Source organism: Belonocnema kinseyi, chromosome 8, assembly GCF_010883055.1.
Source record: "Belonocnema kinseyi isolate 2016_QV_RU_SX_M_011 chromosome 8, B_treatae_v1, whole genome shotgun sequence".
Classification (NCBI taxonomy): domain Eukaryota; kingdom Metazoa; phylum Arthropoda; class Insecta; order Hymenoptera; family Cynipidae; genus Belonocnema; species Belonocnema kinseyi.
The window spans coordinates 85,522,606-85,543,016 of record NC_046664.1 but is presented as its reverse complement, the minus strand read 5'-3'; the positions used below and the strand labels follow the sequence as shown (position 1 = coordinate 85,543,016).

Here is a 20,411-nt window from a genome sequence, read left to right as displayed (position 1 = left end):
GCCTATAAAATTTCGATAGATGAGGTTTCGAAAAAATAAATGATTTATGGACGTATTTAGAAAAAATCCTTATCTCTACCGAAGTCTTGAGCTTAATAATTTTTAAAATAATTGCTGTGTCCGAAGGAAATTTTTTCGATTAAATTTAGTATACCATAAAACTACATATCTCTAAAACGTGTATTTGCAATAAAGAATATTTCTTAACCTCCTGCAGCGTTCATAAAAAGTTTTACTAATCTTTTTATCATTTTTATACTATATAGAGAGAGAAACACATATTTTGACCATTTTTTCAAGTTTTTCGTTTAACGAAACGAGAGTTCTCCCAACACATTATGTAAAAATCATAAAGGTACGCGCTCTTAGATATTAAAAAAATATTTTTTAGATGTTAAAAATATCTATGTTCGGTTAGAGTCTATAGAGCATTATATATTTATTATTAGATTTTCATGTATTTTATTGCGATATTTGGCGATTTTGACCGGGAAAACGTAGAGATATCGTTCTGGAAGCAACGGATTCGGATTCCCCGTTGAAAAATACTCGGAAAACATGTGTCACACGCTCGAGATCAAATGTATACCTTCAGCCTAGTCAATGGGGCGATTTTCATCGATTTTATCGATATATCGCAATTTCGCCCTGTAAAGCGTAGAGATATCATTCCGGAAGCAACGGATTCGGATTCCTCATGGAAAAATACATTGAAAACATGTATCGCACCTTAAAATTTATTTTGCAATAAAATTTGATCTCTGAAAAACGTAGTTTTTCAGTTAAAGCTCGTTGAAAACGCATGTTTTTACATAGGAGGGAACAAGGATGGCTTACCAAGGGACTCGGATTTGAATTCTTCGTTTGAAAATACATCAAAAACATGTATCGCATGTTGATTTTAAGTGAAATTCAGTACGTACAAAAGTTTCGGCACTCAAAATGCCATTCTGCATCACTGTGAGTCGTTGTCCGGCCGGGCCATTCGCTTCTAAATTTCGTTATGCGTAGATACTACCTTGGAGACTTAACATATTGATTCAATTTATAACGTTTTTGCAGGCAATTTAAGCGACCCTAACTACCCCTAAACATTTTTTTATTTTAAAAAAATTAACATCTTTCATTAAATAACATAAAATGAGGGAGAGTAAGTTTAAAAATCATATAAAATTTGTTTGTATTGCCCTATTGCATTTTAAAATGTCCTATTTCCTTACTATAATTTGTTCCAAAGAGTTACGGCTCACACCCTATCCATCAAACCTGTGGCCTTCCTTTAAATATTAAAATGAAAGGATTAAGCCAAAAATATTCATGGGAACTCATGCAGTCGAAGCTTCTGATTTTTCGACGTGATGACTCGACTATAACTTATTCGTTACAAAATTTTGTAATACAAATATGTTTTAAAAACATTCTTCTTAAATCTTTATTAGTAGAGCCAGTGTTAACAAATTAAGAAATTATTTATCATTTAAAAAATATATAATTTTGGAAAATATGATCTAAGGCAAGTGCTCTGCTGCTGAAAAATTATCTTAAATAAAACTTTTATTTTGAATACATTTTGTAAAAAAAATTTATACTTAAGTATTAAAATATCAAGCCAAATTTTTCAAATAAATATATTTTTTTTAATATTGCAACTACGTACGTCTCAATTAATACGATTCGATTTTTTAATTACAAGTCCACGTGCACAGAAGTTACCCTCCCAACTGTGCACGTCTCAGCTAATACTCTCAGATTTTCAACTCACAAGAGTATATGTGCACAGATTGTACCCTTCTAAATGTGTAGTGTACGTCTCAATCTTTTTTTTACGGTATATCATTTTTTGTGTGTCCTGTTTTTGAATATAATAACTTCATGTTGTGATTAAACAAATTAAAACAAACGAAAAACAATTAATAAAACAAATTAAAACAAGTAAAGCAAATTAATCTGGGGGCCCACCAATGGTCTCATTATAGTGCCATCAAAAAACCGACTTTGGGTGGAGGTGCTGGCTGCCAGCACCTCCACTACAGAAAATTGAAAGAATTAAACGAATAAATCGCGCCATAATTCTGGGCTTTTTTTGTTCTTAAATAGGGCAAAAATTAATCTAAAAAAACAACCCCTATCTTTTAAAACTAACTTTAAAATCAATTATGCACTCAAACTGAATGTAAGCACTTCCAAAATATCTCAATTTGAAAAAAAACACACTTTTCACCCTCGAAAAACTCTAAGCTATACCCACTACCCCACGGCAATAATAAAAAAATCAAATAAAAAAACACCGTTGACGCATATAAGTAAACCCTGCTCAGCTGCCTTCAACTAAAATACCCATAAAGATTTCAATTAAAAATAATGACCACAAAGATTTTCCTAAAAATCTTTTTTATGTCCTCATCTCCACAGTAAGAATAAACAACACTTGAGAACTACCCTCATCACACTTAAAGAACCAAGTTTCATCGACTAAAACCTCCAAAACAATCTCAAATTAAAAATAACTACCCCCAATAACTTTTAAACACTATAGTTAATAAGTCTATCTCCACAGTAATATTCCACGACCCCTATGAAATACTCACCTTCATCAATTAAAGCGGTAAAAATATTTAAAATTAAAAATAATTACCACATACAATTTTTTAAGACTCCAGCTAATGTACCTATTCCAACGGCAATATTACACAACCCCTAGGAACTACACCTATCACATTTCACGAACCAAGTCTCAGTTGTCTTTAACTATACCCGTGCAGAAATTTTGATCTGGCCCCGGTCGGGCCAGATCGCGGATGAAACACACGCCCAAGTCGGTACTCCCGATCGGTACCTGATCGGTCACATAATAATACATTTTATGCATTTCGCGAATAAAAAAAGATTTATAAAGTATAAATATAATTATTTATTAAATACCAAAATGACCTTAAGTTAATTCTAGTTAACTAAAACCTTTAAAAAAAGTGTTTTTCGTGTAGGGTCCTCTGCTTTCGACGGCTACCCCAATCTTTGGAATTTCCAATAGTTGTTCCAATATGGCTTAGAGCCGCTTCCTCCGTCCTTTCTGTGTTTTCATCACTCATGAAATTATCACTGATGGCTGCTTCTGCTTCTAAAAAAAGTAAAATTAATAAATTATAAAACTCGCAGGCCGGTCGCTGAACTGGAAAACTGGAAAATGGCTGGGAATTTGTTAAAATAGAGAAAATCTGGGAAATGACAGTGATTTTATTTTTTTACCGGAAATTCAGTAAATATTTAAAAAACAGATATGCCTAAGTTCAATTTCAAAATTTTTTAAATAATAAATTGAATTGTTATCGATTTCAATGATGACACCATTCAGCTCACAATGCGTAATTTAAAAATCGTTTAATTTAGAAATTTTTCATTTTAGGTTTTTATTTTTAATCTAGAGAATTTCAAAATGCAGTCTTGAAGAATTAATAAACTAAAAATTAAAACCGTTTGAAGTTGAGAATTTTGTATAAAAAATATTTGTATTTTATCAGCAGTAAATATAACTAAATTATTTTAAAAATGAATATGTAATTTAGGTATTAAAAGGGGAAAATAATTCACTTTACAAAACGATTCGAAATCCGGTCAAGATTTAGAATTTTCAGATTTTAACGTGGAAAAAATTAAGTGTTTCAATTTAAAATCTTAGTTATTAAATATTGCAAACGTCTGCCTAAAACTTTATAAACTAATTTTAAATTAGAAATCACTTCATAATAATGTATTTGTAATTAAAGGCTTTCATTAAATTAAAAATATTGTTTCAGTTTGAAATAACCTATTATTTATGTATTCGATTAAACATTTTTTAATTAAAGAAAAAAGAATAATTATTTCATATTTAGCAAAATTTGACTGTTCATTTAAGACTAATTAATTAAACCCAAATATTTTTAAGTTGACAATTTGAAACTGAACTGTTTAATATAGAAAGCCTTGTATCGTTAAAATTTGGAAGAGCTTTTAAACATCGAACGTTACAATTTTGATGGTTCTTTTCTAAAAAAAAAATGTTACATTTGTAAGTGAAATTGTTGAATTTAGTTGTTCAGATAGCAATTGAAAACTTATTAATCGTACAGAAAAAAATAAAATTATTTTAAGAAGCATTTAGATGTTTTAAAAAGATTCAAAATTAACTTAAAGCTTGAAATGATTTCAAATAATATGAAAGTTTCAAAAGAATAAAGACTTCCTGGTACGATTCGTAGAAAAATTGAAAATCATTTTACAGTGTGGAATATTATTTAAAAATAATATTCAAAAAGATTTTAAGAATTCAAAAATTGTTAAAAAAGAATGTGGATGATTTTAAGAATTTTCTTTAATTTTGCAGGGGTTTCTAAATGTTATAGGGAACTTTCTATTCATTTTAAAAGATATTTGAAAATTCTAGAAAAAATTTAAAATAAGTTTAACGTTAAATAAATTTAAAACTTCTACATTTCTCAAGATTTTGAAATAAAATTTTGAAGCCTTACAAGGATGTTTAAAGTATTTAGGATAAAAATAATGTAACTTCCAATTTAAGAAGTGTTAAGTTAAACAAATTTAATTTTTGAATTTTTAACGTATTTAGCTTGAAATTGTTAAAAATAATATAATTTTTAAAATTGTATAGTTCACTGATTCTTTTAATATACACCTTTGAAAATGATAACGTGAATTTATTTAGTTTAAAATGTTTAAGAATAATATAATTTAAAATTGTTTTAAATTAATTGATTCTTTAATTTACACCTTTGAAAATGATAACAAGAACTTATATTTTAAGAATTGAATCTGACCCTTTGGACACATTATTTTTTTTAAATTGTAAATTTTGCAGTTTTTGTGCATTTCATGTTAAGTTGTTCAATTGAAAAGTGTTAGAGCCTTTCATTTTTTACGTCGAAATTATTGAGCAATTGAATACAACCTTTTTTAATTGAAAAACTCTTGCAATTCAATTTCAAAAGTTTAAAATCCAAGAGTTTAATTTTGAGTGCTTTAATTGATACTTTATTTTTTGTTACTGCAAATGGAAAAATTTTTAGCTTTAGAGTTCGAACTTTTTAATTTTATTGATCGTGAAAAATGTTTGCGAACCTGGAAAAAACCGGGAATTTTTGTCTTTGATTAAAACGGCTACCCTAAACTGTGTTTCAAATATTTGTTTCTCAACTTACTTGATACTCTTTTGGTGTTTGTGAAGCTTCGTGAGTTTTAGAACATTTCTTAGATGGAACCCTAAAACTTCGATCGTTGGCATAATTTTCAGTATCAGAATCAGTACCTGATTCTGGATTTTCACCGAATTTTCCTGGCGAAAATTAAGATTATTCGAAAATAAATGTTAAGTACCGGAAAATTAGATATATATTAGGGGTTTAATTGTTACAAGTATTTACGACAAGGAAGTGGAAGAAAAGATGATGTTAATGTACAAGAATCACAATAGCCAAGTGCAGGAAAGAAAGTAAGGTTACGGAATTAAAAAAATTGGATTTTTACGTACCTACGTTGAACATTCACAGGAAAAATTATACTTTTTTCATAAACATTTATGCAGTGCTCCCAACGAACGCTTCTTGTTTCACTACACATGCGTCGCACTCGGCATCAGATTAGTTACTATTCGCGCGCAGTTTAAAATGCTAAAAAATATTATTTTCATTGTTTATTATAAATAAAGACATTTCGACTTATAGAAATGTCCATTACATCGATATGAATGAATCTTGATAAAAGTACAAATTAATCAAATACATATTCTGTGAATTAAAATTATCCTTTAGATTCTGCTCAGAATATGCATTTCATTAATTTTTATTTTTTTATCAAGATTCATGAATTTCCATAAATGGCATTTTTAAAAGTAGAAATGCCATTATTTATGATAAAGAAGAGAAATAATATATTTTAGCATTTTAAACTGCGCGCGAATAGCAACTAATTAGATGTCGAGTGTAACGCATGCGCAGTTGAGTAAGGATCTCTTGTTGGGAGCACTCATCGACATATAGAAATGGACCGGTAACGCTTTGGGGAGGACTGAAATGGGCTCTAGAGAGAAGAAACATATGAGATGTAGACCTGCCTTTGTCTATTTCAGGATTCTGTCCAGTGAATTGGCGGCCCCGGGTATTCCCTGAATATTCTGTACGGTTAATTAAAAAAAAAAGATACACAATACGTTAGAAATTTGTAGTTATAATAAATTGAATTTTAAAGAACATTCATGTAAAATAACCTGTTTCAGATAGATTATTTTAAAAACTTGGTAACCTTCAATTCTTCTTGAAATTGGATTGAAAATGCTACAATAATAATCGTTTTTTGTGTTCAGAAATAATGTAAAAACTGTCAAAAAATTGAACAATAATTCTATAACATTAAAAATAACCATTTGCATTGCATAGGTACAAAACTTCATATTTTGAGATTTTGTTTTTGTTGTAACATTTTTTATTTTACTATATTTAATAACTTTACTTACGTATGAAAACATATCCCCATATGAACGTCTTGACAACGCGCACAAACTACCCAGGCTGCCACCATTTTTTATATTTATTTAAAATAAATTATAAATAAATCAATTCTGAAAAGTGCGATAAACGTCACACTATTGGGGCACTCTTGACACAAAGCACGGTCCTGTGCTGCGCCAAACTTCACCCAACGAAAATATTCTCGACCAATCAGCTTTATCTAGAAAGAGATAGGTCTACGTCTCAAATATTTTTTCTCTCTCTAGAGCCCATTACCGTTCTTCCCACAGCATTACTGGTCCATTTCTATATGTCGATGGGAGCACTTGATGGATTGGTATTTTGATTCTACTGCTTTATTCCGAAATTCATGTTATGAAAAGGTGTCCTTAATGTATTTTGATAATGAATTTATTATTTTTAAAAAATCTGAAAAGCACTTTTGATTTTACCACATATTCTATTATGACAAGATCACTATTTTTGGAGATTGCCTATTTTAACTAATATTAGTCAACATATTTTAAAACAGATTTTATCTCTTCAACTCTACATTAAATTAATAAAAAATTAATATGAATGAATAAAATAGCATAAAACAATATAAAAAATATAATAAATACATTGATAAAATAATTGACTTTTCATTGATAAAATGATTTTATACCTAAAACTGCGTTGATATCAGCCGGAAATTCATTTTCAAGTGGATCCAAATTTTCTGGTTCGTCTAAATTCATCAATTGAACGGGTTGGATAGTGTTAACTTCCGGATCACTTACATTTCCATCTTTAATAATTTCATTCGTATTGATTAAAAAAATAAAATTTAATTGATGATCACTTTATTTGAGGTTATGTTTCAATTAGCCGCAGTGCTTAATTACTTACTTTCATTTTCCTCATGCAGGTTTCGAGGTATACTGGTTAGTGTCCGGTGCCTCCGAACACGTGTCGTACTTGCCTTAGGCATTTTCAATCATTTATAAAATATTAAAAACGAATAATATTCCCATTTCACTGCACTATCAAAAAACAATAATCAGCACTAATTCTGTGAGCGCATGGGGATGGCGTTACGGTAGGAAATCGGTCTGGCCTGGTCTGGCCCAAATCTGGGCCACAGAATTCTACCGATCAGGGCCAGATCGGGAATCTCGGTCGGGGCCAGATCGGTATTAGGTATGAAATTGGGCGATTTCTGCACGGGTAAAAGCGCGAAAAAAATTTAAATTGAAAATAATTACCAAACACAACTTTCCAAGTATCTATTTGATATGCTTACCCTCACAGTAATATAGCATGACTCCTAGGAACTAATGTAAAGAATCCAGTCTCAGCTGTCTTCAATGAAAACCGCCAAAAGAATTTTAAATAAAAAGAATCTCCCCTGACAACTTCCAAGACTACAGTTAATATATCTAACTCCAAAGCAATACACCACGACCCCTAAGAACTATCCCTATTACATTTTACGAATCAAGTTTCGCCTTCCACACGGAGAAAACTTTATCGCATGAATTACAATATATATATTTTAATACCTGCGCTATATATCCTAATTATCGCATTATAATAACGCAAATTCATGATATCGTACATTACAAGATTTGACATTATATACCGCATGATTATACAATGTATAAAACAATAATTTAACTTTATTACACCATCACATTATATTTCTTCTTTTGTGATCTCACGCGGGTTCGAGTAGTCAGCAAGCGATCACAGAAAAAATTTAAGATAAAGTTTACATCGATTCTAGGTGAAAGATTCACCGGAACAAAAATTAACATTGCCAGATAAACTTTACATGAATCGAAGATAATTTCCGATTTTTAACCTTGCCTGGATAATATACCTCCACTTAATATACCTACCTCCTCAGCAATATACCACGACCCCTAGGAATTACCCCTATCACATGTAACAAACCAAGTCTTACTTTCATCAATTAAAAAGGTAAGAATATTTCAAATTAAAACTATGCAAGAAGCACAGCTTTCCAAGTCTCTAGTAGATATATCCACCCTCACAGTAATATTTTACAACCACTAGGAATTACCGCTATCCAATTTAAAGAATCCAGTCTCAACTGCCTTCAACTAAATCCACAAAAAATGTAATTAAAATAAATCACCCCAGGCAATTTTCCAAGACCCCAATTAATATATCTGCCTCCATAGTAATATACCACGACCCCTTGGAACTACCCCTATCAGATGTAATAAACCAAGTCTCACCTTCCGTCAATTAGAAAGGTCAAAAACATTTCAAATAAATGATTACCACAAGCAGCTTTTTAAGTCTCTAGTAGATATGTCCACACTCACAGGAATATTCCGCAACCTCTAGAAACTACCCTTATCGAATATATCAAATTAAAGCTGAGCTGTGTTCATCTGAAACAACAAAAAAAATTTAACAAAAAGAATCACCCCATACAACTTTTCAGGACTCAAGTTAATATATCAATCTGCAAAGTAATATTACATGACCTGTAGGAACTACCCCTGTCACATTTAGCGGACCAAGTTTCAGCTGCCTTCAAACTGATTGCCAAACAAATTTTAATAAAAAAGAACTACCACACACAACTCTCATGGTCTAATTAATATATCTACAGTCACAGTAATATTCTGCAAACTCCAAGCGGTTGTAGAGTATTACTGTGAGGGTGGATATATCTACTAGAGACTTGGAAAGCTGTGTGTGGTGATTATTTTTAACTTGAAATATTTTTTAACGTTTTAATTAATGGAAGGTGAGACTTGGTTCGTTAAATGTGTTATGGGTAGCTCCTAGAGGTCATGAAACATTACTGTTGAGATAGATATATTAACTAGAGTCTTGAAAAGCTGTTTTAGGTGAATCTATTTAATTTTACGTTTTTTTTTACGGTTTCAGTTGACGACAAGTGAGACTGGATTCGTTAAATTTTATGGGGATGGCTCCTACGGATTGCGGAATATTACTGGGAGAATAGATATATCAATTAGAGTGTTGAAATGTTGCCTGGGGTTATTGTTTTTAATTTTCAATTTGTTTGCTGTTTTTAGGTGAAGACAGCTAAGAAATTTAGGCTGGGTGCGTACCTTATTTTAAGGATAATTTTTAGGAAAAAAGGATTGTTTCGAGGGTGAAAACTATGTTTCTTTTTCATTCGGAGATATTTTGGGAGTGTTTTGTGAACCCCGCAAAACTTTGGAATTTTCATTTATATATATTTTTTTAGTCTTGTTTGGTATCTGTATTTTTAGTTAGGGGTAGTAATAATTAGACAATATAATTTGTTATTTTTTGTAATCTCCAAACCAGCTCAGCCCTACGTTACATTTTTTTGTACTTACTCCATATATTTTTCTTTAGGATTTTTTTAAAGGGTAAGGTTTGATTTTTGTAAATAATTTGTGAGTGCTGTTGAGAGCCCAAAAATAGCACACTCTTCGGATATGCTTACATTTAGTTTCAGTGCATATTTTATTTTAAGGGTTACCTTTAAAAGATAGAGGTTTTTTCCAAATTAATTTTTCCTGTTTTTGAGAGCCCAAACAAGCCCAAAATTCTGGCGCGATTTTTTAATTAAATTTTTCAATTTTCTGTAGTGGAGGTACCTCCACCCAAAAGTCGATTTTCTGAGAAAACTAAAAGAGCCCAAAAATCGGAATCTGTCCCAAAAAGGCCCAAAATTATGACATAAAGAAAACATATGAGTTCCGTTGTGGAGATGCTAGAGGAAACGCAATTTAATATTTGTGCACGTGGACTTGTGAGTTAAGAATCTGAAATAATTAATTGAGACGTACACAGTTGGGACGGTACCATCTGTGCACGTGGACTTGTAAGTGAAAAATAAGGTAGTATCAACTAATAATATTTTATATATTTTTATCAATAAACAAACGTAATACTTTGCACATTAACTTACTAATTCACATGTAAGAAATATTCTAATTGTAAGAATGAGGACAGTAACAATCATGATATAAAAAAAATTATAGTGATAAAGTATCAGAAGAAAAAAATTCAGAACAAGATTTATTTCATAATATGTATATTTTTTGGAACATCTATTTCGTAATTACCACTTAAAGTTTCAGTCATTTTCCACTTTTTCTTTTAATGATAACTGAATTCTAAAGACATCTCAGTAAAGTATTATAATTATATTAAAGGACAATTTATTAAAGTTTCAAAATTTTGGACATAGTTTAGAAATTATAAATAAAAATGTACGCAGAATGTTTTTTTATGCTCCAGTAACAAACTAGAAATTTAAAATTAAATTTTTTTAAATAATATTAACACTATTCTTTAAATACTTTTAATTCCCAGATGTTACTTATATTTAGTTTGCAAAGATAGAAATCAAGAGTAGAGCTCAATATTTTTGAGTTAACTATTTTCAAAATCACTTTAGAGTCCGTCCCATAGGTTTTTTAAATGTAAAATTCATATCCATGTAAAATACATTCCTTGATTTTTTAGTTTTACATTTCCATACTCTCTCGGGTTATCCTTTATTTTTGAAAATATATTTTTGGCGGTTTGACAGTTTGTTTGTTTTTAAGAATCTCATTGTCTAAAATGACCATCTTCTTGTCAATCACTAATAAAATGTCAACATAAAAAATAAAAGAACTTTAAACAAATTGTCATTTATTCAACTTTTTCTCTTTTGTCTCTTTTATCACTTCTAAAAATGATGCTCTTCAATTCTTCATTTCTGTTATTTGGCTTTCTATTATTGCAAGTTGTGTTAAATCTTAAATTTGGAAATTAGATTTAAGAACAATCCCTTTTAAGGACGTTCTAGGTGTACGCTCAAGTTCAATTTGAACTGAATAAATTAATATTTAACTTCATTTGCTTATTTGTTTTTTTTGTATCTGCTTTAGACAAATAAAAATTATTTTACTTAGAAATATTAAGTACAATTTTTTTAGTTAGACATTCTTTGAATTAAACAATTTACTAAATAATATTCAGTAATAACGTAAGGAATGGAATCGTAGAGAACCTTACAAGGAATAGTCGTGAAGCTTTTGTAAATGTAAATTGAATGAAAATCACGCAATTTGTTTAAGAGGATTTTGCTTTTTAAATACTCATTACTGTTACGCGTTTAAATAAACACTGTCAAATAGTCTAATGAATTATTGCAAATATTTTACACATATTAGGGCTTTTTACTGAATTTAAAAAAATTGAATTATAAAATGAGAAAGTTTCGAAGACTTAAAATTTATTGAAAATTTCAAGTTATGTTAACTTTATTTTACACCGAAAATTGATATATTTAATAAAAAAATATTCGATTTTAAAACTTAGAAATTTGTCAATAATTTACCAAAAATTTATATTTTTATACAAAAATCATAAGATTTCAAAGGTTATAACATGCCTGAACAGAAAGTGAGGTACTACCGTCGACATATAGAAATGGACCGGTAATGCTGTGGGGAGAACGGTAATGGGCTCTAGAGAGAGAAAAAACATATGAGACGTAGACCTATCTCTTTCTAGATAAAGGTGATTGGTCGAGAATATTTTTTTTGGATAAAGTTTGGCGCAGCACAGGACCGTGCTTTGTGTCAAGAGTGCCCCAATAATGTGACGTTTATCGCACTTTTCAGAATTGATTTATTTATAATTTATTGTAAATAAATATAAAAAATGGTGGCAGCCTGTGTAGTTTGTGCGCGTAGTCAAGACGTTTATATGGGGATATGTTTTCATACGTAAGTAAAGTTATTGAATATACTAAAATAAAAAATGTTAGAACAAAAACAAAACCTCAAAATATGAAGTTTTTTACCCATGCAATATGAATGGTTATTTTTTATGTTATAGAAATATTGTTCAAATTTTTTACAGTTTTTACATTATTTTTGAACTCGCAAAACGATTATTATTGTAGCATTTTCAATCCAATTTCAAGAAGAATTTAAGGTTACCAAGTTTTTAAAATAATCTATCTGAAACAGGTTATTTTACATAAATGTTCATTAAAATTTAATTTATTATAACTACAAATTTCTAATGTATTGTTTATCTTTTTTTTTTAATTAACCATACAGAATATTTAGGCAATACCCAGGGCCACTAATTCACTTGACAGAGCCCTGAAATAGATAATGACAGGTCTACGTCTCATGTTTTCTCTCTCTCTCTAGAGCCCATTTCAGTTCTCCCCAAAGCGTTTACCGTTCCATTTCTGTATGTCTATATGATCAATGTAGTATAGTATTATTTTATATTTCAATGTTTTTAATTATATAATAAAAAATACAGCAATTTGCTATAAATATTAAATGATCCAATATCATTGAGAAATACATTATCTTTTGTATGAACATTTTCTGAATTTTCCTCATTGATTGGTTGAGCACGCGGTTTTTTCATTACATATGAAGATTTTCTAAAGAAATATTTTCAGACTTGAAGTTTACATTATTATGTTTCACATTTTTTGTTTCAGAAATGTATAGTTTTATTAGGGTTCTTGAAATTTTCTATCAGGGAGACACCTCATTACCTGTGAGTGGACGGGGAAGTAGTTTAGGAAGGTATATCGGATAAACGGAAAACTGAGACGGTATAAAAAAAGGAAGTAGATATGCCTCTTCCATCGTTGAGGGGGGGTTCTAACAACCCCCCCCCCTTAGATGCACCACTGACTATAGTTCAAATAGGATTTTAAATTTTTGAACAGTTTCACGTTACATCAATATTATTCACAGAAAATCGGTTATTTTGCAGAGATGTACATTTCTCGATAATTTTCTGTCATGATATGTTTGTATTTTTCGGTGAGAATCATTAGTATTTTTAAGATTCAGATTACATTTTCTACCAAAATAGCGGAATTTTCAACCCAAACAGACGAATCATCAGCAAAATGGGATGCCTTTTTAACAAAATTCTTTAATTTTTAATCAAATAATGACATTTTCAGCTGAAAATATAATTATCAGGAAGAAGTAACAGAAAATGAATAATAATTAAAATAGAACTTCATTTTTAAAATTCATTATTTTTCCCTGATCATTAATATTTAAAAACCAGAATCTTTATCTTGTAACATTTTTAATATAGAATCTTATATAAACAGAATAAAACAATTTCAATTCAAAATCAAAATTTTCAAATTTATTATCTATGATCTTGACCTATTTAATATCCTTAAAGGGCATCTTATAGAAAATCGCATTTCTAGTCAATTAATCCTAATCATATCAACAAATACTAAAAAACAACTAGAACATCACATCTAAAGGTCACTAATCTGAAGTAACTAAAGACACTAATTCAGTCGTTTACTAATTTAGTAATTAAAGGTTACTAATAAAAAGTATAACTCTTAAGGCAACTGACTTTAAAAAAAATGTATTGCCTGACTAAATCGACTTTATTGAAAACCTATGTTTCAATTCTTCCTTTCGGCCCTGTGGCGCGAACATTCGTTTTCAACTTACATAACAAACAACGATTATTCCTTTAAAAACCCAGATAAGATTAGAAGCTGATGTCATGAGCTTTGCGTACATTGAGAGCATACTAACATAAAACTGCCTGAGTACGTGTTCAGAACTTGAGAATAGATGGTCAACTGGTCATATTCACTGATGGTCATGATTTCTTCCGTTTGTCATTACTCGTTAGTTCTTCAAGAGTCTAGAGTTTAGACTAGACTAGACGATTTAAAGCTTCAGACACGGTTTTGAACTCGAAGAGGATATCCGCCAACGCACCTGTCCCCTCAACCGCCCAGGATAATTCCACGGTTCCTCGTTCCTTCGTCCAGAAGCAGAACCAGAACCGGTTTCACGGTGTTCGTTCCCCGGACCGCGACTTCCACAACCAGATATGGGCGACGAACCTTCGAAGGCAACATACTTAGGTCTGGATCTCAGCACGCAGCAGGTAATTTAAAAAAATTTTAACTCGCTCATTTTTTCAAAATTCCCTTCTTTCTCAATTTTTCTCTTTGGATAATTGAAGGTCTCATCTTGCAGATTCACAACTGAAAACATAAACATTAATTGTGGTGTGTTACTGTGTTATTTAAAAAAATGGAGTAGATTCATAATTGAATTATGACATTTTAGCAGTGCACTTAAAATTAAAAGTAGTGACGAAAAAAAATTATGTCAAAAAATCGAATAATTTTTTACTTCCCGCCTGATGAGACTATTTTCATAAAGACGGAAAATAGACGTCCCGACGCCCAGCGTCGGTCCACCGTTCCTCCTGGCGACGTCGTACTCGCTCACACGCCAGCGTGTATTACTACGCAACCCGCGAAATTCAAATTTAAATCATTTGTGAATTAATTTTTATTACTGAATGAGAATTTACTACAAATTCATTATCAGTGTATTTATTTTTTTAAATTCAAAATCAATACTATATATTTAATAACAATTCTATATCATTTGTACAATTTTATCTTTATTCCCTAGTTTACAAACGATTTTTGGCGGTCGTTTAAATTTTCTAATTTAATCATTCATTGTTTTATATTTTTTAATTTGAGGCCTTAATAATTAGATGCTTTAAAGAATGAATAATAAAAAAGTTACTATTTTAAATCAGGCAAAAATTTTTCATTGAAATTACCATAATTTATTCATTTTTAATCGAAATTTATTCGATTTTTGACGTATTTCAATATAAACTGATTTTAAAACTATTACGACATTCAAGTGGAAACTACAATTTTGAAAATTTTAAATTCCATATTAGTAGCATTAGTCCTAGAGTTATACTTTACGGGTTTCTTCTACGGAAAATTCCGTAATATAAGGGAGGCCAAACTTTAAATCGACTTACTATGAAAGCTTTGAATTTGAACGTTTATATTTTAAAAGTTTTTACCTATTTTTAAATTAGTCAATTTTAAAAACTTCAAGTGTCCAATTTCGAACAACTTAATTTGAAATTATTTCTATCGCCATCCATATTCGATTCGACATTCTACAACTTTGAGCTTTTTAATTTAAGATGGTTAATTTCGCATTTTCTAAGGATTTTAAATTAAAATTATCAAAGTTTGATCACATTTATTTGATTGATAAAAAAATAAGTAATATTCTAAACCTTTAAACTTATAATTCAGTTAGCTTTGCTCTTGCAACAAGTGTGGAAAAAGTTAAAAGTGAAACGGGAAAATAAGAAAAAATATAGATGAAATTAACCACATTCTCTGACTCAACATTTCTATAAAATTTCAAACTGCTCAATAGTGTGTTAAATTGTAGTTTAATTGGAATTGATAAAAAAATTAATCCTTAAACTAGAAAATATTAAGGAATCATATATAGATGAAAAATTATTGTATATCATTCTAATTATTTATTTGAATATTTAAATGTAGCCAGATGTGTCGATAACGATTGTCTGTTGTTGATCGACGATACTAACAGAATATATTGAGGATTGAGTCGAGGACGATAAATTTGTTCTCGATTCTCTAGGGACACAAAATATATAAATATAATACACAAGCATGAAAAGAGTATTTCAAAGTGTCATAGCGATAACCCGAGGGATATGTACAAAAATCTTGTGATTTTACCATCGAAATTGAATGATGCATGTTTGGTCACTCGTACACTCCCATTTAATTTATTCCTTCTGAATTCAATTTTGTCGTTAAAAATATGAGCTTACAAAAATGTAAAGCAAAATTTCTGTTAAGGTTTTTAATCTGAAAAGTCAGTGCGTTAATTCTTCTGAATGACGTCCCAGACTTGGGTCACTATTATCTCATTTAGTGATAACATACATCATCCGAAATTCGGCGGAAAATTACGATCATTCTCATAATACATAAATTTACACTGAAAAAAAAGATTACTGGTACCAAGTGAATTTTACTTGGCTAAAGTAAGTGAAAGTCCTGTTTATTTTCAAAGAAACATTTATTTGAGACAAATAAATACCATCTGTTGGTCGAAGCGAAATATTTCTTTGAATGAAAGAAATATAAATTGAAGACAAAAAATATACATTTTACACCAAATGAATGTGCCATGAATTGGAATGAATATTTTTTTGAGATAATGAAATATGAATTAAAGGAAAGAAATATATTTTAAGGCCAAGAAAATATTTTATAGGCTCAGAAAACTATTTCTCCACAGCAAATGTCTGAATATTTGAAGCACAAAAATATATCTCTGATTCAAAAAAAATATTTCTTTGGCCTAGTCCATGCGCGAGTGCAATAAAGTAGTTAGTACTTCAATTGTAGTACATATTTTCCTAAATAAGCAACTGTATTTCTTTTAGCCTAAATTATAATTACCATTGTTATTAATATACATATTTAATTTAAACACAAATCACATAATTTAAAATCTCGATTAACCTGAAACAGAAAAATTCGATGAAAAATCCACCCCCAGCAGGAATTGAACTGGGGTCCATCGAGTGTAAAATCCACAGCCTTGACCACGGCGCTAATAAATGCCAAAGAAATATTTCTGTAATCCAAAGAAGTATTCAATTGAAACAAATGACGCCAAATTATTAAATTTTTTATTTAAAAAAATTATTACTTCTTTGGAATAAATGTTCATTTGTTACGAATAATTTAATTCTATTAATTAAATGAAATATTTTCTTCCACCGAAGAAATAAGAATTTACGTAACCAAAATACCTTGTTTATATAAATAAATGCTCCATTGCTATAAATGCATGAACCGTTTGTGACAAAAAAGTATATACTCTAATTTAATTAATATTATTTTGAATTCAATTATTATTTCTTTGATTTAAATAAACCTAAATTCTTGATTCAAGTATGGAAAAATTACGCATTCAAATGTGTCCCGAATCAGTTCAAAGAATCGAACTCTTTGAATCAAATATATATTTCTTTGAACGACAAATCACATTTAAACGAATCTAGAACTTTTGAATTAAGGAAGCCATTTTCTTGCATGTAAGAAATATGTATTTCAATGAAGAAAATACAGCCAAGGAATTCATTTTTTTAGATCAAAAAAAGATATATGCCTGGTTTAAATAAAAATGGCTTCTGTTAAAGAATATTTTCTTGATGCTAGGAAATAGGATTCAAGTAAATAAATTTATTTGGTGTTAAGAATGATTTTTTTCAGTGTATAATTACGTTTTTTATGCGAGAAATTAATAAATAATAAAGCAGGAAATTAAGCAGAGCTTTTTTTACAGTGATAAAAATTAAGCTACCATTTAATTTTCTTATTAGAATTATGACAGTGTTTATGTATAGCGAAAAAGTCCAGCTATTTATACTGAAATTTAGATGCAAATAGTTCAATTTCTAAGTCCCGCTATTCGTATCGAAAAAATCCGACCATCGTACCGTAATTTTGGTACACATAGCCACGGCCTATAATTAAATAGAAAGAAATTTAACTAACATTTGGGATCATATTGAAATGCCTTAAACGTGAAATTTATATGTGTAGTTAAAAGCAGTCGTAGTCAATAATGATCTTGAAGTCCTCCACGAGACGAGCGTACAGTTCGACAATGATTTACCAGAATTCAGGTAAATTAAGACTCAGTATTTTCTCAAACAATTTTGTTATCTAAATTTTTAGATTCCAAATTTTTCCTACTATCTAATTAAATTTTTTTAACAGAACCTACGGAGGCGTGTTGCAGAGAAAGGAAGAGCCTCACGTAGTGACAGTGCCGACTTTAATGTGGATAAAAGCCCTGGACATGATCTTGGACAAACTGAGAGTTTGTGGTGTTGACTTCAGTAAAGTTGCAGCAATATGTGGTTGTGCGCAGGTAGAACACATTTTTATTTTATAAAATGTAGATATTTTGTATCCTGCAAGTACAAAAAGGAATGCTAAACTTTCCTATGTTTATTGTTTCTTGCTGCAAAACTATAACGGTGAAATTTATCCTTATTTATTTTCATATTTTTCAAAAATCTGTCTCGGTTAGGCCTCGGACTCATTTGAGAAATTTAAAATATTGTCAATTGCAGCATCAATTTTGAAAAATAGTAGCAAAATAATGTCATCCAATTTTTTAGACATAAAATCGAAGAGTTCAGTTTTTTTTTAAATCTGGTATACAATATAAATCTCCCATAAAATTGAGCAAAGTTATTTAGAATCTTTAAAAATAACCTAAAAGCTTTAAAATTTTGCCGAAATCCTTTAAATATGGCAGAATACCTTTAAATCTCTAAAGAAATCCGTTGAAATGGCTTGAAATGTTTGAAATACCATTGATATTCTAAAATTGATCAAATCTTTAAAATTTGATGAAATCCCTAGTAATCATCCAACAAAAATCGAGCGAAATCTCACAAAAGATCGTAAAATCTGCGATATATTTTTAAATGTCTTAAAAAATGATGAAATAACCTGAAATATCATAAAATCTATTAAATCCCGTCGAAAAACCTTGCAATTTTTTAAACTGTACTAGAAGCTACCAAATCTTTGAAATCCACTGAAATCTATTAAAACCCCTTGAATTCTGCTGAAATCTTTAGAAAACTCTTTTAAATATTATAAAATTCGTTAACATTCCTCAACATTTTGTATATCCCATAAAAATGCCTTGAAATCTTCAAAGTCCTTTGAATCTTCTCAAATCTTACGAAATCACTTGGAATTTCTTAGAAGTTTTAAAATGTTTTAAAAATGTGTACAATCCTATGAATTTCTTTGAAACCCTTCGAAATTTTACAATCACGTAAATCTTGTAAAATACCGTACAACATCTTGAAATCTTTAATATCCTTCAAAATACCTGTGCAAATTTTTAAATCTTTGAAATCCTCTCAGAGCCCATGAAATCCGTAGACATCCCTTGAAATTACTACAAGTGCCAGTTAAAATCCTTTAAAACTCATTGGAATTTGTTGAAATTTCGTATAATTGTAGAAACTCCTTGAAATTTCAATTTTTTTTAATTTATATGCTAATTTCATATAAAAAATATCCTAATATCTTAGTAATAAACATTATTAAATTTTGAACTCTTTCCTACAATAAATAATTAAAAATAATGAAACTAAAATATGTTAGCAACATGGAACCGTCTACTGGACAAAAGGTGGCAGAAATAGTCTAAAAAACTTAGATCCCGAAAAATTTCTGCACGAACAATTAGCTATGGCTTTTTCTGTAACTGCGTCGCCTGTATGGATGGATTCCAGCACAAGTGCAGAGTGCAAATTGCTTGAAGAGGCTGTTGGCAGTCCTGAAGTAAGAAAAGAAAAACTGAAAAAGAACACAAATCTTCATCAGGAACGAGAAATTAAATAGAATTTTTACTTTTTCTCAGAAATTGGCCGAAATAACAGGATCCCGAGCCTACGAGAGATTCTCAGGTCCCCAAATTGCCAAAGTTTCACGCAAAAGACCAGAAGCCTACAGCAGCACTGAGGTAGTATCCGCAAAAAACTTGCGGCTTCTTTGAAAAATAAAGAGAACGACACAATTAATCGAGGTACTCGCGACGGAATGGTATTAAAATAACGTAGAGTCGAGAAATGTGTTAACTTTAGTTTGTGATCGGCTTAGCATTAATGAAAAGAATTTGCTTGGCTTGATTTTAGAGCAGTGAGCGTTTTCAGAATTTTACAGAAAATTATTTATACGTTTTTTTATATGGAAAGTGATAGATTATACCAAACAGAAGTCGTTCATATATTACACAACACTTTTTAAATATAATTTTTTTAAATAATAATAATAATGTTGAAATATGTGTAAAAGGGAGATTGAGGTATCCTGTCAGGATAGCCCGTGAGTTAAAAAATTGGATTTATCATAATATGAAATTATACTTCAGAAAAGATAATTTGTGATCAAGTTAGCATTTTTTTAAATACCGATAAAAATTACATTTTTGTATTTGGCGGGTAGGATAAATACTT

At 29.8% G+C, this 20,411-nt stretch overlaps 1 protein-coding gene across 2 annotated transcripts in view; it reads left to right on the top strand.

The window, feature by feature from the left end:
- Positions 1–312: 312 nt before the first annotated feature.
- The window catches only part of LOC117179185 (xylulose kinase), a 26,687-nt gene continuing 6,588 nt past the window's right edge, over positions 313–20,411 (top strand). Inside the window, exons 1-6 of one of the 2 annotated variants that reach the window (XM_033370916.1) lie at positions 313–355; positions 14,169–14,429; positions 17,968–18,050; positions 18,145–18,298; positions 19,558–19,737; positions 19,817–19,918. In XM_033370916.1, coding sequence (XP_033226807.1) covers positions 14,373–14,429; positions 17,968–18,050; positions 18,145–18,298; positions 19,558–19,737; positions 19,817–19,918 — 576 coding nt within the window. In that variant the 5' untranslated portion in view covers positions 313–355; positions 14,169–14,372. Of the gene's footprint in view, positions 356–14,079; positions 14,430–17,967; positions 18,051–18,144; positions 18,299–19,557; positions 19,738–19,816; positions 19,919–20,411 lie in introns of those variants that run through there. The other variant, XM_033370915.1, reaches the window with a different exon arrangement.